This window comes from Chiloscyllium plagiosum, chromosome 12, assembly GCF_004010195.1.
Source record: "Chiloscyllium plagiosum isolate BGI_BamShark_2017 chromosome 12, ASM401019v2, whole genome shotgun sequence".
In the NCBI taxonomy this organism is placed as follows: Eukaryota; Metazoa; Chordata; class Chondrichthyes; order Orectolobiformes; family Hemiscylliidae; genus Chiloscyllium; species Chiloscyllium plagiosum.
In genome coordinates this window covers 7,711,932-7,738,060 of record NC_057721.1, presented here as the reverse complement: position 1 = coordinate 7,738,060, position 26,129 = coordinate 7,711,932, and the positions used below count along the sequence as shown (strand labels likewise).

General features: G+C 41.1%; 1 protein-coding gene across 3 annotated transcripts; it reads right to left on the bottom strand.

Moving 5' to 3' along the window:
* Window positions 1-18,686: 18,686 nt before the first annotated feature.
* LOC122555534 (cysteinyl leukotriene receptor 2-like) lies at window positions 18,687-24,153 on the bottom strand. Of its 3 annotated transcripts, none has more exons than XM_043701555.1 (2): window positions 24,045-24,153; window positions 18,687-21,167 (listed from the first exon to the last, which is right to left on the bottom strand). In XM_043701555.1, exon 2 carries the CDS (start codon window positions 21,129-21,131, stop codon window positions 20,178-20,180), a length of 954 nt encoding a protein of 317 aa, XP_043557490.1. In that variant the 5' UTR covers window positions 21,132-21,167; window positions 24,045-24,153; the 3' UTR covers window positions 18,687-20,177. The 3 variants fall into 3 exon arrangements, with proteins under 3 accessions (XP_043557490.1, XP_043557493.1, XP_043557491.1); XM_043701558.1 differs by lacking the exon at window positions 24,045-24,153 and adding an exon at window positions 23,628-23,722; XM_043701556.1 differs by lacking the exon at window positions 24,045-24,153 and adding an exon at window positions 22,786-22,970.
* Window positions 24,154-26,129: the final 1,976 nt, after the last annotated feature.

Here is a 26,129-nt window from a genome sequence, read left to right as displayed (position 1 = left end):
TAGAGAGAAGGTTGAGAGGTGACTTAATAGAGACATATAAGATGATCAGAGGGTTAGATAGGGTGGACAGGGAGAAACGTTTTCCAAGTATGGTGACAGCGAGCACGAGGGGGCATAGCTTTAAATTGAGGGGTGATAGATATAGGACAGATGTCAGAGGTAGTTTCTTTACTCAGAGAATAGAAAGGGTATGGAATGCTTTACCTGCAATGATAGTAGATTCACCAACTTTAAGTACATTTAAGTAGTCATTGGACAAGCATATGGACGTACATGGAATAGTGTAGGTTAGATGGGCTTCAGATTGGTATGACAGGTCGGTGCAACATCAAGGGCCAAAGGCCCTGTACTGCGCTGTAATGTTCTATGCTCTATGTTCTATGATGTTATTAAACTGAAAAAGGTGCAAAAAGTCCTTACAAGGATGTTATCAAGCTTGGAAGGTTTGAGTTATAAGGAGAGGCTATATAGGCCTGGACGTTTTTCACTGGAGCATGGGAGGCTGAAGGGTGCACTTATGGAGGTTTATAAAATGATGAGGGGCATAGATAAGGTGAATTGTCAAGATCTTTTCCCCAGGGCAGAGGAGTCCAAAACTAGAGGGTATAGTTTTAAGGTGAGAGGGGAATGATTTAAAAGGGATCTGAGGGGCAATCTTTTAACACAAGAGGGTGGTGAATATGTGGAACGAGCTGCCAGAGAAGTGGTAGAAGCGAGTAGAATTACAGCATTTAAGAGACATTTGGACCGGTACATGGATAGCAATAGTTTAGAGGAATATGGGCCAAATGCAGATAAATGGGACTAGTTCAGTTTAGGAAACATGGTTGGACCGAAGGGCCTGTTTCCATGCTGTATGACTCTCTGACTCAGTATTTCATAAGAAGCGCACTGTCCTATTAATAGCTTCTTCATTTTGTCACCTTAACCCTTTTAAGTTAATGAACAAGGGTGGTAGGATAAATCTCCAATCATGCTGATTTAGAGACAGTGAAAATGTCAAGATGAGTATCAATGGTGAAGTCAAGCTGGGTGTGGTTAGCATGTATGCAGATTCTATCATGATGAAATCAGATCAAAGCATTGAAGTCCCGCGACATCCAGTCATGAATGCTGATAGAAAATAAAACAATAATTTGAGAACATGCCTTAATGATCCTCTCCATCCTCAGTGGATGTGCAACTCAGTACATCAAAGGAAAGGATGAGGCTGAAGCATTCAGCCAGATGTGCCAAAGAGCTGTTTCGTACGAGTCTATTCAAGTTCCTCAAATTTGTAAATTTCCAGTTAACCTCTAGCTAATTTCATGTTGTCAAGAAACAACTGAGTATGCTGAATGAAGCAGAATCATACTGATGTCATATTATATCTGATGACAGGAGTCAGACAATGATAGTTCAGAACAGTTTCTTGAGGTCAACTAGAAGTGGCAAAGGCTACAATGTGGCAGTAGCAGGAAAACAATTTGAATAATTAAATACCAATTTGTAGCAAATGGAGGATGCTTCCAGGACAGTGGTAGACACGATTCCTTTTGAGGTTACCAGTGAGCAGATATTATCGAGTCATAGAGATGTTCAAAACGGAAACAGACCCTTCGGTCCAACTCTTTCATGCTGACCAGATATCCTAAACCAATCTAGACCCATTTGCCAGCAGTTGGCCCATACCCCTCTAAACCCTTCGTATTCATACACCATCCAGATGCCTTTTAAATGTTGTAATTATACCAGCCTCTACCACTTCCTCTGGCAGCTCATTCTATACACGCACTACCCTTGGCATGAACAAGTTGCCCATTAGGTCCCTTTTAAATTTTTCCCCTCTCACCCTAAATCTATACCCTTTAGTTCTGGACTTCCCCATCCCAGGAAAAGACTTTGTGTATTTACTTTATCCATGCCCCTCATGATTTAATAAACCACTATAAGGTCACCCCTCAGTCTCTGATGCTCCAGGGAAAACAGTCCTAGCCTATTCAGCCTCTCCCTATACCTCACACCTTCCAACCTGGCAACATCCTCATAAATCTTTGCTGAACCCTTTCAAGTTTTATAACAGCCTTCCGATAGGAGGGAGACCAGAACTGCACAGAGGATTCCAAAAATGGCCTAACCAATATCTTGTACAGCCACAAATGATCTCCCAAGTCCTATACTCGATGCTCTGATCAATAAAGGAAAGCATACCAAATGCCTTCTTCACTATCCTATCTACCTATGATTCCACTTTCAAGGAGCTATGAACCTGTACTCCAAGGTCTCTTTGTTCATCTACACTCCCCAGGACCTTACCATCATGTGTATATATCCTGCCTGATTTGCCTTTCCAAAATGCAGCCCCTCACATTTATCTAAATTCTCAGTGGTTAGCACTGCTGCCTCACAGCACCAGGGACCTTGGGCGACTTTCTGTGTGAAGTTTGCTTATTCTCCCTGTGTCTGCATGGGTTTCATCCGGATGTTCCGGTTTCCATCTACAATCCAAAGATATGCAGGTTAGGTGAATTGGCCATGCTAAATTGCCCATAATGTTCAGGGATGTGTAGGTTGGGTGCATCAGTTAGGGGTAAATGAAGAGTGGGTCAGGGTGGGTTGCTGTTCGGAGGGTCGGTGTGGACCTTTTAGGCCAAATGGCCTATTTCCACACTGTAGGGATTCTATGATAAATTAAACACCATCTGTTTGAAGTTTGCATACAGACTGGAAGTCTCCTGGTTCACCTGACTATACAACCCCTGCTGCCACTGAACACCCATCCCCTACTGTAGCTCTATAAAGGAACCATTGGGTCAGTGGATCATTGTTTTGGCCAATTGCCATAGTATGAAAAAGTATCCCTTTTTTAGCTGGTTACTTTGTTTAAGATTGAGCTGAATGATTGCTGCCACCATGTGGGATCAGGGATGAGTCCATGATATTTTTAAGTGTGTAAGATGCTACTCTATTGGTCCAAAATATTCCAGACTTAGTGCTGAAGACTTGTGTTCTAAACCTACTCATTATATTAGCTATGCTGATCCAGCACAGCAACAAAACAGGCATATGCACCACAGTGTGGAAATTTGTCCAGGGGTGAGGCCAATCCAGCCAAGTATTGTTCCAACAGTCTACTTCAGTCATCAGCAACATAATGAAAGGTGTCATTGGCAGAGTAATGGCAGTTAATTACCATAGACCTGTTCAGCAATGCTCATTTGGGTTGACCTCAGTTCCCAACTTGATCCAAATATTGACAAAATACTGGAATTCCAGTGTGCGTTTAGAGTAACTGCCCGAGACATCAGGGTGGCATTAGAGTCGTACCTAGCAAAAAGGAAGGTGACTGTAGCTATTGGAAGCCAATCATTTCAGCCCCAGGACACTACTTCAGGAGTATCTCAGCCTGGTGCCCAACACTCTTGACTGCCTCATCAATGAGCTTTCCTCTATTATAAAGTCAGAAGAAGAGCTGATTGTAGTGTGTTAAATTTAATTCATATGTGTTCAGATAAGCAGTTCTCTAATAGTTCAACAAGCTCACAAGCATCTTGTCAAGGGCTATTTGAGATGGGTTCTAGATGCTGACCTTGCCAATGATGTTCACATCTTATGAATGAGTAAGAGAGAACTGTTCCAGCTGATATACAGAAGAACTTTCAAGGAAATGAATGAGAAATAAAATTCAGAGCAATATTTTCAAGTTATAAAAATGAGATTGTATCCTCCAGACAGGAGGAAAGCTGATGTCATCCAGACATAGATTTGAGAATTTTAGGATAAGGAACGAAATATTCACAATTTGAAAATTTTGAAAATATGGCAGGATTGTTTTAGAACCTGTTTCATGGCTTATTTCCCATGAATAAGGACTGTATAAGACAAGATTTCTGGTCAAGTCTTTTTAGTTTTACAGAGATACAAAACTGTTTCACGCGTTAAACTAACATCAGGAGGGAAACCAAGTGATGTGTGTATGCTCACGGAAATATATTTCTGACCAATTCACTTATACGTGTTGCTATTGTGAACTTAATTTCACCTGTTACAGAGATAAATCTCTAGTAAGGGGGCAGATACTTTCAGTGATGAATTTCAACAACTTTTATAGTTTTTGTGAGATATTTTCTTAATTCCAATAAATCCAGGTAACTCACTCAAGCTGTGAATCATATACAATCCTTTCCATGAAACTATTGAAAGTTTCTCAGGAGTCTTTTCACAACAGTAATTGACAAATCTTTTAGTTTGTCTTTAGATGTGAAAATGGTCATGTTCACTATCTGGTGAGTTTGATGAGGTTCTGGTGAATACAAAGTTGACTACACACAGATCATTCTGCTACAAATGGAACATAAAACGACAGTGATATTTGAGTTTTGGATGATTTGCTGACTCAAGATTTTCCCTCCTTGAGCTTCCTTTCTGCCTCTCTTGTGTGTGTTTTAAAAGAGTTTTTATTGATTGTGCTATATGTAGCAATCTTGTGTGAGATTCTGTAAGATCTTAGAGTTGATTCAAAAATCCTAAGCAATGCCTTCAAAATATCCTTCCTTTGACTGTCCTGAGAGCACTAGGTGAAAGTGAAGACTGTGCAGATGCTGGAGATATTCAGAGTCGAGAGTGTGGTGCTGGAAAAGTACAGCAGGTCAGGCAGCATCCGAGGAGCAGGAGAATTGACATTTTGGGCAAAAGCCTTCATCAGGAATGCAGGAGAGCCTCAAGCTCTCCAGAGAGGTTTCAATTTGGTAAACAAGCATTAAGCACTTTGGCTACATGACCAATTCAGTTACAATTCTCTTACTATGGTTAATGAGCAGGAATGTAGTGAATATAATTCATTCAAATTTCAGAAGGCATTGGTAAACGTTCTCTCACTGAGGCTTTTGTGGAAAATTAACTTACGCAGATCTAAAAGACATGTTTCTTCTGATACACCATTTTTCATTGAACTAATACACATTTTTATCAGTACTTTACACTCCTATTCATTTTCTGTTAATTAGAATCACAGCCACTTTATCTTAAAACAGAAATAACAGAAATAATTGTGCAGAAAAAGTGAAGTTAAGTCCATAAAGTCTAAATTTTTAAAATGCTATAAAAAGTCAAACTGTCTTTTGTAAATCTTTCTCATGGGATGTGAACATTGCTGACAAAGCCAGCATATGTTATCCATTCCTAATTGCCCTTGGAAAGGTGGTAGTGAGCAATCTTTTGAATGGCTGTAGTCCATCCAATGTAGGCACACCAATGTCCTGTTAAAATATGAGCTGATGAAGGAATAGCGATAATTTGGTTCTAAGTCACAATGGTTTTGTGGCTTGGAGGAGAATTTACAGGTGGTGGTATGCGACTTCCTTTGTCCTAATATGTGTAAAGGATCATGGGTTTGGAAGGAATTGTTGTAAGGTTTTTGCTGAGTTGCAGCAGTGCAATTCTGTATATGGTGCTGTTAGTCGGTACTGAAGACTGCACTGGTTAACGTGACAGATGGAGTGTGAATGGTGTTGGAGTTGTGCAGATTCATGTAAGTGAAGATAATTGCATTAAACTTCTGGCTTGTACCTTGCAGGTAGTGGACAGGCTTTAAGAAATCAGGAGGTGAGTTACTCACCACAGAATTTTCCAGTCTTTGATCTGTCTTATCGCCATAGTATTTGTATGGCTGGTCTAGTTAGGTCAGAAATCACACGACATCAGGTTATAGTCCAACAGGTTTATTTCAATCACAAGCTTTCGGAGCATTGCTCCTCTGTCAGGTAAAGTGAAGAGAAGCACACAGGCATAGGATTTATAGGCAAACAGATAAAAAGGTCATATAAATGGTGCGAGTGGAGTGTCGACAGGTTGAATAATAAGTCTCTGGAGGTGATCAAAAGTGTTAGATGGTGGTGAGTAAAGTGTCAACAGCTGAAAACAAACAAAGGGATGACCTGTAATCCAATTAATTGAGGCCAAGAGATATTACGAAAAAATTAAAATTGAGGTAATGCTGGAGACAACCAATTGGTTGGAATAACATGACAGGTATAAGAGTGACATGCCGAGGGTCTAACCAATGTAATAAGTAATCCAAAACTGTACAAACTAAGGTAGAGAGATCATAACAAGTTATCCAAGGTGATGATTTTAAAACAGGACAATAAGGAAGATTTTACAGATACAGAAGAGTGTGGTGGGGTTACATGTAGCACAGCATGAACCCAAGATCATGGTTGAGGATGCCTTCTTGTTGTGGAACTTGGCTATCAGCTTTCAGTTTCTACTCAGCAATTCTGCATTGTTGTGTATCTCAAAAACTGACTGTGTCGAGTTTGCACATTCTCAGTGTGTCTGCGTGTGTGAACTCCGAATGTTCCAGTTTTGTCTCCACAGTCCAAAGATGTGCACTTTGGGTGGTTGGGCCAAGGGAATTGCAAGGTTACAGGGATGGGGTTAGGTCTGGGTCTGGGTGGGATGCTGTTTGGAGGGTCGGTGTGTGCTGAATGGCCTGCTTCCACACAGTAGGGCTTCTATGATTCTATGATATGTTAGAGTCTAGTGTCTGCATTATGATAGCCAAAGTGTGTATGGACTCAGTTGACTGGAATGTTCAAAGCGGTACTCTGTGGATGAAGACGTGTCAACGTCCTGTGATACCTCTGAACTGTAAACAACCTATTTTGAAGATCTGTCTCTGCATTGCATATTATTCACAGCTGCTCAGTTATTTATCTGTAAATGTTTTATTCATTTTTGGAATATAAGCATCTCAGGTAAAGACACCAGTTGTCAGCTATCCCATATTGAGCTTCAGAGGATGGTAGTGAGTTGCCTTCTTGAACCGCTGCAATATGTTTGGTGCAGGCAGACTTTCAGTGTGAAATTGATGGCCTGTTGATATGGCAGATAAGAGGCCTGAACGATGTGTGCTATAGTGAGATTTGTGGCAGAATTAAATGAGAAGCCAGGCAAAGCCTATCTCAATGTTGGGTGCATCTTGCTACATCTTCTATGCATTTTCCGAATGGCAAGGTAAGTTTAAGGAGTGAGTCACTAAGTAAGGAGGATTACAGCTTGTTAAATGCTTTATTGATATCACAATTTGCGTCACTAATATCTAGCTTCCTATTTTACCAAACGTATGGATTTGCATTGCAAAGTGCGCCAGCAACTAGCATTGAAAGTCTGATGTGAGGACACTTTGTAATGCAGGGACAGGTACCCTGCTTATAAATTAGAACAGGCTGCATATCAGGGCTGTTCACTTCTTCTTTTAATGCTTGCAGCAACCAAGCCTTGCCTTACCTGTTAGGGTGCTGGCACTTCAGCTGGAGGCAAAGACTAATGTTACACTGACATGCTATTTTGTACGGATACACAAACTACTTGTTTATCAGAGGGATCAGTCAGGGCAGGGGTGAACATCTTGCTGTAAGCACACTGAGAAGTTAATTTAACTTGTAAAGCAGGGGGAAGTTACCTGCACAGTAAATATATTACACACTTATTCAACCAGATAGATTTGTCAGAAATAAGTAGTGACTAATCCTCAGTCTGAGCAGGAAGGTGACCACTGTCTGTTGGTACTACTACAGTGACATCATCAATAATGGACAGGGTCTGCACACTGTCCACGGGCTGGACCGTGGTCAGTCAACCAATCAATCAGGGGATCTGTCTGACCACAATCTGGAGAGTGGGCAAAGCCAGTCCTATAGTAATATCAAAAGCTTTCTGGGAAACCAAATGTCAACCATCAGGGAGCTGCAAAGGCAATACTAAAGGGTTTGATCATTCTTGCCTAGAGGCTGCTCATCAAAGTCAGTATGTGGCAATTACGGTGCTGGAAGTCTATCAGTTGATTGTCGAGGGGGCTGTAAGGTGAGCCTGTTAAAGAAGAGGGGGATCACTACCAAAAGGGGTGGGGGAGTAAGACTTGGGGTAGGGAAAGCAGAGATGTGTAGAGGTGGGGACAAGAATGGTGAATAGGGGAAAACCAGTGTGTATTGTGGGTTGGTACTACTACTGTGATACATCAGTAATGGGCAGGGTCTGCATACTATGGAGGGCTTGAGCAGTGAGGCATTATGGGTATAGCTGAGAAATAAGAAGGATGTAGTTACATTGTTGGGGCTGTACTACGGTCCTCTCAACAATGAGAGTGAGGTAGAAGTACAAATAGGTAAACAGTTTATGGAAAGATGTGGAAGATTGTGGAAAGATGTGGAAAGGTGGTGGAAAGATGTGGAAAGGTGGTGATGGGAGATTTTAATTTTCCCAACATTGACTGGGATATACTAGTGTCAAAGGTCTGGATGGGGCAGAATTTGTAAGGAGCATCCAGGATGTTTTCTAGAGCAGTATGTCAATAGTCCATCTAGGGAAGGGGCCATTTTGGACCTGGTGTTTGGGAATGAGCCAGACCAGGTGGTAGAAGTTGCAGTGGGGATTTCTTTGGGAATAGTGACCACAATTCAGCAGGAGCTGGGAAATGTGGTTTGGGGCAGCTATTTGAAGGGAAGTCCATAATTGATATGTCGGAAGTTTTCAAAGATAGGTTGAAGATAGTGCAGGATAGGCATGTCCCTTTGAAAACAAGGATAGGAAACGCAAGATTTGTGAACCATGGATGACAGGAGAAATTGTGTGACTAGCCAAGAAGAAAAGTGAAGCGTACATAAGGTCTAGGCAGCTAAGAATAGAACAGGCTTTGGAGGAATATTGGGAGAGTAGGACCAATCTTAAACAAGGAATCAAGTGGGCTAAAAGGGGTCATGAAATAACTTTAGTGAGCAGAATTAAGGAGAATCCCAAGGCCTTTTATTCATGTATAAGAGGCAAGAGGGTAACTAGAAAAAGGGTTGGTCCACTAAAGGATAAGGAAGGAAGGTTGTGTGTCAAATCTGAGAAAATGCGTGAAAGTCTCAATGATTACTTTTGCATCAGTGAGGAGAGGAACATGATGAATGTTGAGATTAGAGATAGACATTTGTTTACTCTGAATCACATTGACATAAGGAGGGAGGATGTGTTGGGTAGGCTAAAGGATATTAAGGTGGACAAATCCCCAGGACCGGATAGGATCTATCTCAGGGGAGGCGAGAGAGGAAATAGCTGGGGCTCTGACAGATATCTTTGTAGCATCCTTAAATGCAGGTGAAGTGCCAGAGGTCTGGAGAGTTGTTAATGTTGTCCCCCTGTTCAAGAGGATAGTAGGGATGCCCTAGGTAACTACAGATCAGTGAGCCTGATGTCAGTGGTGGGAAAGTTGCTGGAGAAGATACTGAGGGATAGGATCTATTTATATTTCGAAAAGAATGGGCATATCAATGATAGGCAACATGGTTTTGTGCATGGGGAGATTGTGTCTTACAAACTTAATAGAGTTTTTTGAGAAGTGACCAAGCTGATAGATGAAGTAAGGTCTGCCCATGTCATATACATGGACTTTAGTAAGGTGTTTGATAAGGTTCCCCATGGTAAACTAATGGAGAAAGTGAAGTCACATGGTGTGCAGGGTGTTCGAGCTAGATGGATAAAAAAACTGGTTGAGCAAAGGGAGACAGAGAGTAGTAGTTGAAGGGAGTTTCTCGAAATGGAGAAAGGTGACCAGTGGTTTTCCACTGCGATCAGTGCTGGGGCCACTGTTGGTTGTGATCTACATAAATAATCTGGAAGAGGGCATTGGTGGTCTGATCTAAATTTGCAGATGAGACGAAGATTGGTGGAGTAGCAGAAAGCATAGGGGACTGTCAAAGAATACAGGAGAATATAGGTAGATTAGAGAGTTGAGCGGAGAAGTGGCAGATGGAGTTCCCATACCCTATCTTCAAGCTAGTGCCCATCTCTGCAGGTGTACTGCCACAGTTGACAGTGTTCCCATTATATGGGTCAAAAATGGAGGTTAATGGCCTATGGTCTGTCAACAGCACGAATTGCCCATCATAAAGGAAATGGGTGAATTTCTGAACACCGATGTCTTTCCCAATGCTTTCTTTTCCACTTGAGCATACTTCTCCATCTTCATTAGTGACCTTGATGCGAATGCAATGGACCTTTCTCCTCCATTTGGCAAGATGTTCGACAGTACAGCCAAACCTGTAAGGCGAGGCATCGCATGCTAATCACAGTGGCAACTTTGAGTTTAAATGAATCAACAATTCTGCTCTTTTTAGGGCTGGCTTCATCTCCCCTAAGCCTGTTCACATTCTTGGGTCCATTTCCATGGTAGCCCTTTTCCTAGCAGATGCAGAGGTTTTATCAGAGTTTGCAGATCAGATACAAATATACCATAGTAATTTACAAGTCCCAAAAATGATCTCAGTTGAAATACATTGTTTGGTCTCAGGGCCTTTATGATAGTCCCCATCTTCCTGGGCCCCCTCGTATTTCCTCACCATCGATTACATGGCCCAGGTACTTTATGGAATCTTTTAAAAAACTCCTATTCTCACTTTTTACTTGTAAGCCATGATCCTGCAATCTTTTTCTCTATCCATTGCTGTACTCTACTCCCAGTCCCATACAGTTTAATTTTATATGCTAATCTCTTATATGGCACTTTATCATCTACCATCCACTCAACTAGTTACGTCCTCAAAGAATTCCATTAGAGTGTCGGGCATGATTTCTCTTTGTAAATCCATGCTCACTGTGTCTAATCCTGTTACTGATTTCCAATACTCTGCTATTAAATCTTTTATAATGGGCTCTAGCATTTTCCCCAGGCTAACTGGTCTACAATTCTTTGTTTTCTCCTTACCTCCTTTTTTTTAAATACTGGGGCTGTGTTAACACCCATAGGAACTGTTCCAGATACTATAGAATCTTGAAATTTGACCACCAACGCATCCATTATTTATAGGCCACTTCGTGAAGGACTCTGGAATGTAGATTATTTGGTCTGATGATTTATCAGCCTTTAAACCCATCAATTTTCCCAAGTAAAACTGACTTGCATGGCTGCTTCTCTCTCGACTTTATATTCACCGATATTTTAGGGACATTATTTGTATCCTCCCTTGTGAAAACTGAATCAAAGTATGAATTTAATTGGTCTGCCATCTCATTTATCCTCAAGGATGGTAGAGTAGGCACCTCCTATGTCCGGGCTTGTCCTGCTCGTCTGCATTTTTATTTTCTTTTTACTTCCACCACTTCTCTTTTTTTCACTCAAACCTACCTGATAAGGAGAGCTTTTCAGCAGGAGGTGGCTTCGATAGGCTCCGATGCAGCAGCGTTGTCTTCAGAGGCAGCATAGCTGCAGAGACTGGTCTGCCTATGAGGTCTGGAGCAAGACTCTCGCTTCCGTGTGAAATAAGTCCCTGATGGCGGCATGGCATGGGCCAGAAAACCTGGAGCAGGATTCTCACTGGCATGCTGTGGGCTGGTGTAGCTTGGAGCGGGACACTCTCTGCAGTATGGAATGGGCCGGTGTAGCCTCTGAGTGGGTTACTCTCTGCGGCATGGTGTGAGCTGGTGTAGCCCAGAGTGGGACACTCTCGATGGCATGGTGTGGGGTGGTGTAGCCCAGAGTGGGACACTCTTGGTGGCATGGTATGGGTGGTGTAGCCCAGAGTGGGACACTCTTGATGGCATGGCATGGGCTGGTGTAGCCCTGAGCGGGACAGACTCGATGGCAAGGTGTGGGTGGTGTAGCTTAGAGCAGGACACTCTCAGCGGTATGGTCTGGATTGGGAAGCCTGGAACAGGACATTCACAGTGGCATGGAGTGGGCTAATGTAGCCTGGAGTGGGACTCTGGTGATGGTTTGTTGCAGCAACGGAAAAGGAAAAGTTGGACACTTTTTTATTATTTTATTCTGTGAATGGCGTTTATGTACAAGCAACGGCACACACTTTTCATTGAATTTTATATTGAATGCACATGACAATAAAGGATATTCAATTAGAAGTTCTTCATATCTGACTGTATAGTACCTACATTTGTCTTTAATCATCATCTTCTCTTTACATATCTGTTAGTAATCAGTTTGTATGTTCCCCACAGGTTTAGTCTTGTATTCTATTTTCCCCTCTTAATCAATTGTTTTGTCCTCCCAATCCTCTGCTTTTTATTTTGGCAAATTTACTTGCCAAAATTTACTTGCCCTTCCTTGGATTTAATACATTCCCTAATTTCTCTTGATAGCCAGGGTTGAGCCAGCTTCCCTGTTTTATTGTGACTGAGTGACTGACCACAAAGTTATGTGGCGTGGCCATGTACTGAATTCATTCTTCATATTGTTCTTAAAACATTTCAAAGCCCTCTCTACAGCACATTATTTTCAAGTTTGATTCAGAGTCTTTATTTTACTAAAATATTGAATTATTCTCAAATATCTGAATCCTGTTTTGAGATTTATACAAATTTAATTAGCGAGGAAACTAAGAAAATTCTAGATGTGTGTTGCTTGATTACAGTTCCATATTTCTAAGCAACATTTGCAAATACACTTGCAGACAAAATCAAAATGTTAATGGGCTTGCTGAAACAAAGTTAGATAAATAGAATTGGCACAGATATGACATGATCTTTTATCTTCTAAGATCAAACTAACTTACATACGCTTCATTTTACGATATTCTCTTCAGCATTACTGTAAAAAAACTTTACATCTTGCACTCAGAGGACAATTCTCTTGTACCTTTTTGAGAGGAAAACCAACATTTATATTGTTTAAGAGGAGAACTCTGAAACGGCACACAATTGAGCAGTGTGGTACATGGTTCCCTGATTTAAGAACATCCAACGTATGAATGCTGGTCCTTATGTATATCATACAGTGGTGTAATTTTAAACATCTGTCATGAAAACATTTCCTATACTTATGCATGGTTTGATTATATTTTGCGAATTGCGTTCCGACCTTCATACAAATTGACTTGCCAATGGACTCAAGAATGGAACCCATTTGGAACCTGCAGACTGCCTGTATATAAATCAGTGCCTGTATATACACCTTATACTGTATTCCAAAGTCTAGCAGATTGCATCAAACAGCATACACCTTTGGCTGTTTGCAGCAAACAAGGTACTGACCGTATTTAACCACCTTGTACTTGCAAATCTCACAACAAAGTGGCCAAAGTTAAATGTGATTCTGTATTTGGACTGTATTTGCTAATAAAATCCTAAATATATGAAGAATTATGATGTCAACTATTTTAGCATAGTCAGTTGGGCTTGAAGTGTGGCATATATGTGTTTACTGGAAACTACATGTATTGATAAACAGGGCCCTGTTCTTTGCTGTCAGAAAGAAAACGTCCATACAATGTTCCTGTTTCATCTGAACAAAATAGATGACAGCCACTCTTGGTTTATTTCTTAGGGCAAGATCTTGAACAGTCAGAGGAACCTGTTTACTTTAAAATTTAGACAAAACCTGGCTATTAACTGTCAATCATCATTAACTGGTATATTTTTTATGGCAATGTTACTGAAATCAGAGTCCACTGCCAACCAATCACACTCTCCATTCACACAGGGCAAATGTTGGTTTTCCTCTTCAATTGGCATTCTTCCAAATTGTCCTGATGAGTGCAAGATGAAAGGTTTTGACAAAATGTATTTGTTTCCAGCAATAATCAAATTTCATACTACCAAATGACTATTCTCTTAATTCTCACACAAAGAAAGGACTAACACTTAAGCATAATTTAAACAGTTTTTGAAGCTTTTCTGTGCAGCCCACCAAAGCGCTAATTTCTTATGAATACGAGGCTTGATTATTGGCTGTTACTCATCACAAATTATTTACTACCTCATATCTGCAAACACATTGGACAATTGAAGTCAATGATTTCTAAAGCTCTGGCTGAGCCACAACTGGAGTAGTGCATCCAATTTTGATCACCACACTTCAGAAAGAATGTTACAAAAGAATCCCTACAATGTAGAAGCGTGGCATTCAATCCATTAAGTCCACACAAACCTTCTGAAGAACCTCCCACCCAGATCATCCCCCCACACTATTTCCCTAAACCCTGCATTTCCTGTGGTTAATCCACTTAGCCTGCACATCTTTGTGTTGTAGTAGGAAACCAGACAGCCCAGATGAAACCCAGGCAGAGACATGGAGAGAATGTGCAAACTTCACACAGACAGTTACCTGAGGGTGGAATCGAACCCAGGTCCCTGGTGCTGGGAGCTACCATGCCACCCTTGAGATATAGAAGAGGTTTGCCAGAATAGTTCCAGGGTTGAGGAAGTTTCTAACATGGTTAGAACGGAGAAGCTGAATCTGTTTTCTTCAAAAGAAAGGGGGTTATGGGGAGATGTGATTGAGGTTTACTAAATTGTGGTGGGGTGTGCTTCGATAAACTAAATAATTAAAAATATTAATTTAAAATGCAAGAATGAGGTGACATGGATATAAGATTTTGAGCAAGTGATTCATAGTGATTATGAAGAGGAATATTTTTAATGCAGTAAATAGTAATGACCTATAACATTTGCTTATGGAGATGATTAAAGCACATATGATAAATTGTTTCAAAAGGAAACTGGATTGCCATTTGAGGGAAACTAAATTCCAGAACTACGGGGATAAAGCAAGAAAATGAAACTGACTGGATTACTCCCAGTACTACGAGCTAGTGAGGGTAGGAATAGAAGGATGGAGCAGATGAATGCATGGCTGAGGAGCTGGTATATGGGAGACGAATTCACATTTTTGGATCATTGGAATCTCTTTGGGGTAAAAGTGACCTGTAATAGAAGGATGGATTGCACCTGAATTGGAAGGGAATTAATATACTGGCAGGGAGATTTGCTAGAGCTGTTTGGGAGGATTTAACCGAGTAGGGTTGGGGGGGGCGGAAGAGGAGGTGGGGACCCATGGAGATAGTGAAGAAAGAGATCAATCTGAGATTGGTACAGTTGAGAAAAGAAGCAAGTCAAACAGTCAGGGCAGGCAGGGACAAAGCAGAGAACAAGGTAGGATTGATAAATTAAACTGCATTTATTTCAATGCAAGAGGCCTAACAGGGAAGGCAGATGAACTCATGAATAGTTAGGAACATGGGACTGAGATATCATAGCAATTACTGAAACGTGGCTCAGTAATGGACAGGACTGGCAGCTTAATGTTCCAGGATACAAATGCTACAGGAGTGACAGAAAGGGAGGCAAGAGGGGCGGGGGAGTAGCGTTTTTGATAAGGGATAGCATTACAGCTGTACTGAGGGAGGATATTCCCAGAAATACATCCAGGGAAGTTACTTGGGTGGAACTGAGAAATATGAAAGGGATGATCACCTTATTGGGATTATATAATAGACCCCCGAATACTCAGAGGGAAATTGAGAAGCAAATTTGTAAGCAGATCTCAGTTATCTGTAAGAATAATAGGGTGGTTTTGGTAGGGGATTTTAACTTTCCAAACATAGACTGGGACTGCCATAGTGTTAGGGTTTAGATGGAGAGGAAATTATTAAGAGTGTACAAGAAACTTTTCTGATTCAGTATGTGGATACCTACTAGAGAAGGTGCAAAACTTGACCTGCTCTTGGGAAATAAGGCAGTGCAGGTGACTGAGGTGTCAGTGGAGGAGCACTTTGGGGCCAGCGACCATAATTCTATTCGTTTAGTGAGGGATAGATCTAAAAGTTGAAGTTCTAAATTGGAGAAAGACCAATTTTAACGGTATTAGGCAAGAACTTTTGAAAGCTGATTGGGGGCAGATATTCGCAGGCAAAGGGACGGCTGGAAAATGGGAAGCCTTCAGAAATGAGATAACTAGAGTCCAGAGACAGTATATTCCAGTTAGGGTAAAATGAAAGGCTGGAAGGTATAGTGAATGCTGGATGACTAGAGAAATTGAGCGTTTGGTTAAGAAAAAGGAAGAAGCATATATCAGGTATAGACAGGATAGATAGAGTGAATCCTTAGAAGAGTATAAAAGCAGAATGAGTATACATAAGAGGGAACTCAGGAAGGCAAAAAGGGGACATGAGATAGCCTTGTCAAATAGGGTTAAGGAGAATCCAAAGGGTTTTTACAAATACATTAAGGACAAAAGGGTACCTAGGGAGAGAATAGGGCCCTCAAAGATCAGCAAGGTGGCCTTTGTGTGGAGCCGCAGAAAATGGGGGAGATACTAAATGAGTATTTTATATCAGTCTTTACTGTAGTAAAGGACATGGAAGATATAGAATGTAGGGAAATGGATGGTGACACCTTGAAAATGTCCATATTACAGAGGAGGAAGTGCCGGATGTCTTGAAACATATAAAAGTGGATAAATCCCCAGGACCTGATCAGGTGTACCCAAGAACTCTGTGGGAAGCTAGAGAAGTGATTGCTGGGCCTCTTGCTGAGATATTTGTATCATCAATATTCACAGGTGAGGTGCTTGAAGACTAGTGGCTAACGTAGTGCCACTATTTAAGAAAGGTGTTAAGGACAAGCCAGGTAAGTACGGACTGGTGAGCCTGATGTCGCTGGTGCGCAAGTTGTTGGAGGGAATCCTGAGGGACAGGATGTACATGTATTTGGAAAGGCATGACTGATTACGGATAGTCAGCATGGCTTTGTGCATAGGAAATCATGTCTCACAAACTTGATTGAGTTTTTTGAAGAAGTAACAAAGAAGATTGATGAGGGCAGAGCGTTAGACATGATCTATATGGACTTCAGTAAGGTATTCGACAAGGTTCCCCATGGAAGACTGGTTAGCAAGGTTAGATCTCATGGAATACAGGGAGAACTAACCATTTGGATACAGAACTGGCTCAAAAGTAGAAGACAGAGGGTGGTGGTGGAGGGTTGTTTTTCAGACTGGAGGCCTGTGACCAATGGAGTGTCACAAAGCTCGGTGTTGGGTTCACTACTTTTCGTCATTTATATAAAAGATTTGGATATGAGCACAGGAAATATAGTTAATAAGTTTGCAGATGACACCAAAATTAGAGGTGTAGTGGACAGCAAAGAAGGTTACCTCAGATTACAACAGGATCTTGATCAGATGGACTAATGGGCTGAGAAGTGGGAGATGGAGTTTATTTAGATAAATGCGAGATGCTGCATTTCGGAAAAGCAAATCTTAGCAAGACTGATACATTGAATGGTAAGGTCCTAGGGAGTGTTGCTGAACAAAGAGACCTTGGAATGCAGGTTCATAGCTCCTTGACAGTAGAGTCACAGATAGATAGGATAGTGAGCAAAGTGTTTGGTATGCTTTCTTTTATTGGTCAGAGTATTGAGTACAGGAGTTGGGAGGTCATGTTGTGACAGTACAGGACATTGGTTAGGCCACTTTTGGAATACTGCATGCAACTCTGCTCTCCTTCATATCAGAAGAATGTGTGAAACTTGAAAGGGTTCAAAAAGATTTTCAAGGACGTTGCCAGGGTTGGAGGATTTAAGCTATAAGGAGAGGTTGAATAGGCTGGGGGTGTTTTCCCTGGACCGTCGGAGGCTGAGGGGTGACCTTATAGAGGTTTATAAAATTGGGGACAATATTTCATCATCACTAACACTCAACGCAGGAGCCCCCCCCCCCCCCGACCTTGAGGTGCCTACTCAGCCCCCTACTGTACTCATTGTATACCCATGACTGCGTTGCTATATACTAGACTAATGCCATTTACAAGTTCATGGATGACACCACCATAGTCAGTCGAATCTCAGATAGCGATGAAACAGACTACAGATGAGAGGTGAAAGACCTGGAAAAATGGTGTACTGAGAACAACCTAGCTCTCAATGCCAGCAAAACCAAGGAACTCATTATTGACTTTTGGCGGGATGACACCCTACATATTAACAGCACAGAGGTGGAATGAGTGGAGAGCGTCAAGCTCCTGGGAGTGGTCATCCAGAACAGTGGACTCTTCATGTGGATGCACTAGTTACAAAGGCCTAAAATCGTCTCTTCTTCCTCAGGCAGCTGAGGATATTTGGCATGATGGCGAATACCCTTGCTAATTTTTATAGGTGGACCATCTAGAGCATTCTGTCTGGATGCATCACTACCTGGTATGGCAACTGTACCATTCAAGACTGGAGACGGTTACAGAGAGTGGTGAACTCAGCCCGGACAATCACAAAGGCTATTCTCCCATCTATAGAATCCATCTACCAGGCCAGCTGCGAAGGAAAGACCACCAGCATTCTTAAAGATCTATTCCACCCTGGCAATGTTTTTCTACAACCTGTACCATTGGGGAGAAGGTGCAGAAGCCTGAACACACGCATTGGCTGGTTTTGTAACAGTTTCTACCCTACTGTTGTTAGAATATTGAATGGACTCACAAACTCTTAATATTTGCCTGTTTCTGTGTTTTTATTTTTGTCACTGTTTACCTATTATTTACTAACTATGCTACCTAACTCTGTGATTTGGTTGTATTGCCCTCAAGGCAAAGCTTTTCACTGTGCCTCAGTACACATGACAATAAATTCAATTCAATTCAATTCAATTCATAAAATCATGAGGGGCATGGATCGGGTAAATAGACAAAGTATTTCCCCTGTGGTGGCAGAATCCAGAACGAGAGGGCATAGGTTTAGGGTGAGAGGGGAAAGATATAAAAGGGACCTAAGGGACAACTTTTCACACAGAGGATGGTGCATGTGTGGAATGGGCTGCCAGAGGAGGTGGTGGAGGCTAGTACAATTACAACATTTAAAAGGCATCTGGATGGGTATATGAATAGGAAGGGTTGAGAGGGATATGGGCTGGGTGCTGGCAGGTGGGACTAGATTGGGGTGGGATATCTGGTTGGCCTGGAAGAGTTGGATCAAATGGTCTGTATCCATGCTGTACATCTCTATGACTCTTTGACTGGGCAGGTCCACAGAAAGTGGATTTTTCCACAGTTCAAATTTTTGAATCTGGTTCGCATGCTGTATAATATTCTCACAAAGATATTGGAATTTCAAATATAGGTAGATAAGTATCCTTTATAAAGACTGAAAGAGTGTAACCTACTGGAAAAGGAAACACTGAATTATCACCTTCAAGTTCTTTTCTTTTCCTGGTATGAGTGGAAAATGGCGCAGCTAAAGTATGTGCTTATATCTGTTCATACAGCTAGTTTTTCTGAAACAAGTTGCTTGCCTGTCGCCAAATGCTGTAGCTTGAAGGAATCCACTCCACATCAAATACAGTCATCAAGGAGATTATGCTGCTCTTACTGCCTGTCATAGCTATATTAGGAGAATTTTAGCTTGTTAATGAACCTCTTTGATCACACTATGAAAACAGGTCTCATACCCATCAGGTCCTGGAGTGCACCTCAAACCAAGAGCTTCTGAATTAGCAGCAAAGATACTATCTGCTGCGCCACAAGACTTCCTGAGCATAGTCAGTATGCCCAGAAGTCAAGTCATTGGTATGTTCTGAAAGGCTGTGAATCTTGTTGATGACTTACCAGCAAAAGGAAAAATTTTAATGAGATAACAAGATGGGGCTTAGTAAATGACAAACGCTGGGGACTAATAAGAGACAAATTCACAGTTGTGGAAATAGAAAACAAATGTATGAAGATCAGATAAATTATTCAGCTTTGAATTGAAAATAATTCAAATATGATGTTATGATCAATAACAACTTAGAATTTTATAGTGCCTTTAATGTAATGAAAACACAGAAATTGCATTACCAAATGAAGTTTGACACCAACTCAAATAAGAAGATATTAGTGCAGATGATTGAAAACTTTGTAAAAGGGGTGGATTTTAAGGAGTGACAATAAAGGGGAAAAAAGAGCTAGTGAGAGAGAGAGGTTTCGGGAGAAAACTCAGCTCTTAGGACCTGAACAGCTGAATACCCAGCGATGGTGGAGTGATTCAAATTAGACATGCATAGAAGGCCAGGTCTGAAGGAATTCAGATGTCTCACAGGATTCTTGAGCTGGCTATTCCAATTGCAGGTTTAAAAGGAAACACAAAGCAACCGAATCTGCAATTGTTTCAACGCGGAATTACTTATAATGTTCGAACAACACCGTGTAAGAAAAAGCCTCATTACTCTTAAAAGACAAAAAGGACTCAATTTATCTTTCAGCTTGGAATCATACTCGCAGGAAAACGTTGTACGGAGTTACTTGCTTGCAGGCCACAACTGCCATGGCAATAAAATCAAAATTAATTATTTGTTAGAAAGTAGTTTTAACGTCACTTTTTGTATTCTGCAATAGGAGAAATACCGAAAACCATTGATCATAAGTGATAATAATTAAATTTATAAATGTAATCAGGTTTGATTAATTGGCAGAGGAGATGCCTTTGAATATGTTCTGCACTGTGCTTGTCAGCTTATCTCTAAAGTTTTCTGCTGCGAAGTAATATAAAAACGGGTCCAAACAGGGGTTGATCGCTGCAATACATAAGGTAACCACTGAACCTATATAAACTACACAATGAGTTCGGTATGTATTTTCGTTGCTTGTCTTTAGGCTAACGTACACAGTTCGTAGAATGTGATAAGGCAGAAAATTGATTAGAAATATAAATATTATAATAATAATTACAACAACAGCTTTTTTGCGGGAGCTAAATTGCTGCTTATGCGTTATCTTTGAAGTTAACAAAGACTTAACAACAGATATGTAGCATACAATGATAATAAAGAACGGAATAATACAACCCACGATCAGGGAAAACAAGTTCATGGGATATATTTGAGTAGTCGCATTGCTGAATTCAAAGCATTGTTCACGTGTTTCATTTGTCATATTGTAACTGCTAATCTGCAAAGGGCTGGATACTGCTCCCACAAACACCCAGACTGCAACACACATGATTCGCACAGTTCCAACATTTCTATATTTCAAACCTTTAATTGGATGCACTACGGCGAAGTACCGCAAAACACTCATCAGGGTCAAAAAATAGATGCTGCAATACATGTTGAGGTACAGAGCATAAGTCAGCAACATGCAGAAAGCATTTGAAAGCTCCCATTTCCTGTCATTCCAATAATAGTGAACCCGCCAGGGCAAAGTGCAGACAAAGAGCAGATCTGATATTGCCAGATTTACCATAACGATGCTGAATGCCGTCTTCCTTTTGTATAGCTTCAGGAATACGTATAAACAGAAGACATTTTGAATAAATCCAAAAATAAATATGGTGATATACGTTGGTACAAAGATGCCAGCTTTGAATTTGCTGATGTACGAACATGAGTCCTCTTCCAAGTTGCTGGCGTTATTCATTCTTTGCTTGGTGAAAATCGGAGCACTCGGACGTTTCTGCAGAAGGAAACCATTACTTTTAGCGATGGCAAATGGATGAGTGTTTAAACATATTTATATGTTGCCTTGATTTAATGCTGCAAATTATATTTATTTCACAAAAGCAAATCCCAAAGCCAAGTGATAGTCCCCTGTGTTGAAAGTGACTACTGTAGTCTGCTACCTAGATAGCAACATTGTTGGCATCATTCCAATTATACAGCGAAACATACCTCTACCAATATTGGACTATTCTTCTCTTCTGGTTGTTATTGTCTTTTAACTCGGTTGTCAGTTTTGTAGTCTTTGTGCACTGACTTGGGCTTAATCCAGTATAGCCTTCTTCAAGTAAGGAGACCAAAACTGCGCACAATACTCCAGGTGTGGCCTCACCAACACCTTGTACAATTGCAGCAGAACCTTCCTGTTCTTCAATTCAATCCCTTTAGCAATGAAAGCCAATATTCTGTTTGCCTTCCTGATTACCTGTTGCATCTGCAAGTCAACTTTTAGTGATTCATATACCTCTGCACAATAGCATGCTGCAATCTTTCACCCTTTAAATAATACTCTGACCTACTATTTTTACTTCCAAAGTAGATAACCTCACATTTATCAACATTGTACTCCACCTGCCAGACCCAACTTACCTAAATTTCTCTGCAGACCCTCCACATCCTCTGTATAGTTTGCCTTTCCACTCAGTTTAGTGTCATCAGCAAACTTGGATACAATCTCCTCTTCCAAATGATTTAAATATATCATGAACAGTTGCGGGCCCAACATTGACTCCTGTGGCACCCCACTCACCACAGATGTCCGACCAGAGAAAGACCCATTTATCCCAAGTCTTTGCTTTCTATTGGGCTAACCAGACCTCTACCCATGCTAGTACATTCCTGCAATTCCATGCGTTCTTATCTTATGGATGAGTCTTTTGTGCCACACCTTATTGAACGCCTTCTGGAAATCCAAGTATACAATAGCCACCTGTTTCCACCACCCCGTGCACTTGTTACACCCTCTAATGACTCTAATAAGTTTGTCAAACACGACCTCCCTTTCCTGAATTCATGCTGCGTCTCTCTGATGGAACCCTTTCCATCCAGATGTCTCACTTTTTCTTCTTTAATGATAGCCTCCAGCATTTTCCCCACTACAGATGTTAAGCTAACTGGCCTATGGTTACCTGCCTTTTGCCTGCACTCTTTTTTTAAACAGCAGCGTGACATTCCCTGTCTTCCGGTCTGCTGGGACCTGCCCGGAGTACAGTGAATTTTGGTAAATTACCATACATGTTCATGTATGGTGTATATAATTTGTAAGTGTCGTTGTGCTCCTCTGGCTTTGGCCTTGCACCTGTCCCCAGCTCACAATATTCTTTCCCTATGATCTAACATTACAGTAAATCTCCACTCCCGGAGCAACTTCTTTGTAACCTTCGAGGGTGGGTTATAACAGCCAAGAATCAGACCGTGAGCGATGACATTCAAGTTCAAGCAATCCTGCTCCAATGGACCCACTTCTGTGGTTCAACATTTAGCTTCGTGCGAATAATCGTTGCCCCCGAGTCACTGCGATCATTTGAGCATACGAGTTGACTTTTAAAGCATTTAAAAACTTTCAAAACTGGTACCTGATGAAGGAGCAGCGCTCTGAAAACTAGTACTTCCAAATAAATCTGTTGGACTGATGTGTGATTTTTAACTTTGTCCACCCCAGTCCAACACCGGCACCTCCGCTTTATGAAGACAGAGAGCTTCTCAATATCATTTCACAACGGAAGCTCAGACGATTAACCACACAGTGTGAGTAAATACATGACAGTGCCGGATTGTTGTTTTTGGCACTATACCATTGTACTGGGCGGTAACTTGAGCCTGTAGCTGACCAATCACGTTCCCGTGAATTTGAGCTCATGCGTCTCAAATTCTCATCAGTTTACTTCCATATTTTCCCCCTTACCTGATCCCTCCTACTTTTTGGTGAAAATTGAAACTAGAGAAACTACCCAAAAGTAGAAATTCAGATCCGATGTATAATGTTAACGTTAGATAAACATATCAACGGTGAAGAACAAAACTATCTGACACCGCAAAGATCACAACAACTGCTTTACACACACAATTTTGTTGTCAGAATTTTGCTAATACCACGTCTTACTCGCCTTAAATAGGAAAGAGAAAGGCCCAGAGAGTAAAAGGTCCTACGCATTCTCAGGTTTTACTAAATTAAACAACCCGAGGATGTTGTCTCATGGCATTTTACGAGTTTACTGCAGACGCACATATACTCAATCAATTATAATATGCTTCGACGGTCCCTTTTCATTTGCTCTGGTGGTGCTGACACGAATTAACCATAGAACAACATCCTCGATTTGGCGTTTAACTCCATTGTTGAAGTTAGCAAATACCAATATTGCAAACCCAGTTTCAGCCTCAATAATTGCCTCGCGTTTCGTCAATAATAACTCACGTTTTTCCAACTTTACAAGCTGAAGGCATCTGTGACTATGCGTCTTTAAAAAACACAAGACTTGTGTTCAATAAACCCGAATCTTTAATTGTAATCAAGACTTCATGTTGAACAAAAACCGAAAGAATTCCGGATGCTGTAAATTGGAAACAAAAACAGAAATTGTTGGAAAAGCTCAGCAGGTGTGGCAGCATCTGTGCAGAGAAATCAATGTTAACGTTTCGGGTACGGTGACCCTTCCTCAGAACAGTTCTAAGGAAAGGTCACCGGACCCGAAACGTTAACTCTGATTTCTCTGCACAGATGCTGCCAGACCTGCTGAGCTTTTCCAGCAATTTCCGGTTTTGTTTAAAAACTAATCTTGAATGTTTACCAAATTTTCTTTAGCTAAGCAAAGAAAACGAACTTCGATCTCACCTGCTTTTTTTAAAAAACAATTCCTTCAAACTGCTGTGTCCAATATGGTAGTGCAGGAAATCACTTAAAATTTACCATAGAAACGACTTCCTGACTCCCTTCAACTCAATCGGCAGCCGAAGACTGCATAATCTTAGATCTTTTGCTAGGAATGTAATAACTTGGACGCATTCTAGGTGGCATAGTAAAAACCTGTTCGTAGGCTTGCAAAAATGAACCGTCTGTCAACAGAAGAGAAAGGAAGGTCTTAGTCTGCAGGCAGGGGCATGCTGGGCTGAATAGCTTCATTCTATGTGTTAAATTTTACATGATTTCCGTGATTTTTATGTGTTGTAAGTAAATGGGTTCAAACGAACATAAGCAAGGAACAAGAGTAGGCTAGTCTGCACTTAGACCCTGCTCCACGATTCAATAACATCATTGCTGATCTGATTTGAACCTCAATTCTACATTCCTACATATCCCTGATAATCTTTTATACTCTTGATAATGAAAAATATATCGACGGCTTCCTTAAAAATATTAAAGCATCATGTGAAGCAGTAAGAGGTGGTTAATACAAATTTAAGGTCTGTACATCTCATCACTTGGGCAAAAAATATTTATTGCTATCCTGGAGATTTTATTGTTGATATATATTTCACCAAATTCTTCTTGCCTCTATTGTAATACTTTAGGCTACATTTCCTCAAGCAAGACATTCCAAAGAGTTGTGACGGACAGTTGGCCTTGAGATCAGTCCTTGGAGAGGATTGGAGACAGGTCTGCTCGGATTGTAACTCCTGTTATTTAGGGGAAGTCATTCCACTTCCTTCTGGTTCCACAAGATGGTGTTGTTCACAATTTTGTTTCATGGAACCATAAGCGCTCCTGCTAAACTGCGTGGCTCCAAAGCAGTTTGGAAGATCATAGAATCCCTACAGTTTGAAAGCAGGCCATTTGGCCCCTCAGGTCCACACTGATCCTCTGGAGGGCACCCCATCCCTGCTTTCCTGCATTTCCCATGGGTAATCCATCTAGTCTGCATATCCCCAGACACTATGGGCAATCTACTGAACCCGCACATGTTTGGACTGTGGGAGGAAACCGAAGCACATTAAGGAAACCCATGCAGACATAGGTAGAATGTGCAAACTTTACACAGGCAGTCCCCCGAGGCTGGAATTGAACCTGAGTCCCTGGCATTGTGAAGTAGCAGTGATAACTACTGAGCCATCATCTCATCCCTTGTTAATTAACCTGTGGCTGTGCTAAAAGAAAATGGAAGGCCTATGCACTTGAAAAAACAAACTGGGCATACACAATGAAATTTTAAATGGTTCAGACACTGTTTGATGATGCTGTTCCTTTAACAAGGTTATGTTGTCCTTTTTGAGAGGTCGTAAAAGACACAGACCCCAAAATGTTTACGTTGAAGGGTTTTAGGGCCAATTTCATTATAGCTAACAGATTATGCCTTGGGCAAAAGGTTTTTAAGTTAAAAAAGAACACTTGTCCATTGAAAGGGAAGTGGCCAGTTCTCCCAGCTCAGGCTAACTCTGGTTTGGTTTGGTTTTAGCACAGTAAAGTTAAAAAAACTGCTGGACCCCAAAGAAGCAGGTCCATGCTGATCTGTGTCTGACTCCTCTCCTGTAAGACTCTGGGTTTGATTTTAACTTTTGTGCCAAGGAGTATTTATTGGGATTGTTGCAAGTATTGGGAACAGCATCATTAAGTTGGGATGATCTGTTGGGTTTTCAAATAGGCTAAGTTATTCAGTATTCAATGCTGTTTGGTTTGTGTTTCATTCGGTAATCTTGTAAATAAATTCTGTTTTGTTTAAAACTACGTCCACCTGCATCCCTTCTGGAATATCCACGTTACATCTGCTTAAAACAACTAGCAAAGTTAGGGTCTGGGCTACTTTCTTGAAATGTGTTGAGGGGGTCTGGCCTGGTCCATAACTGATTGTGGGCCTATCCTTGATTTGTTCTGCAGTTCTGATTTAGGATTTGGGTTGTTGAACTTGAGGACAACAAGTGGAAGGTGTTAGTGTCTTTTGTTCAGGGTTTGTTTGGTTTAAACAGTACTTGGGATAGCAATGGC

Bases quoted from the DNA above. Each gene is read 5' to 3' on its own strand.
- LOC122555534 (XM_043701555.1), bottom strand. From the start codon at position 21,131: ATGAATAACGCCAGCAACTTGGAAGAGGACTCATGTTCGTACATCAGC.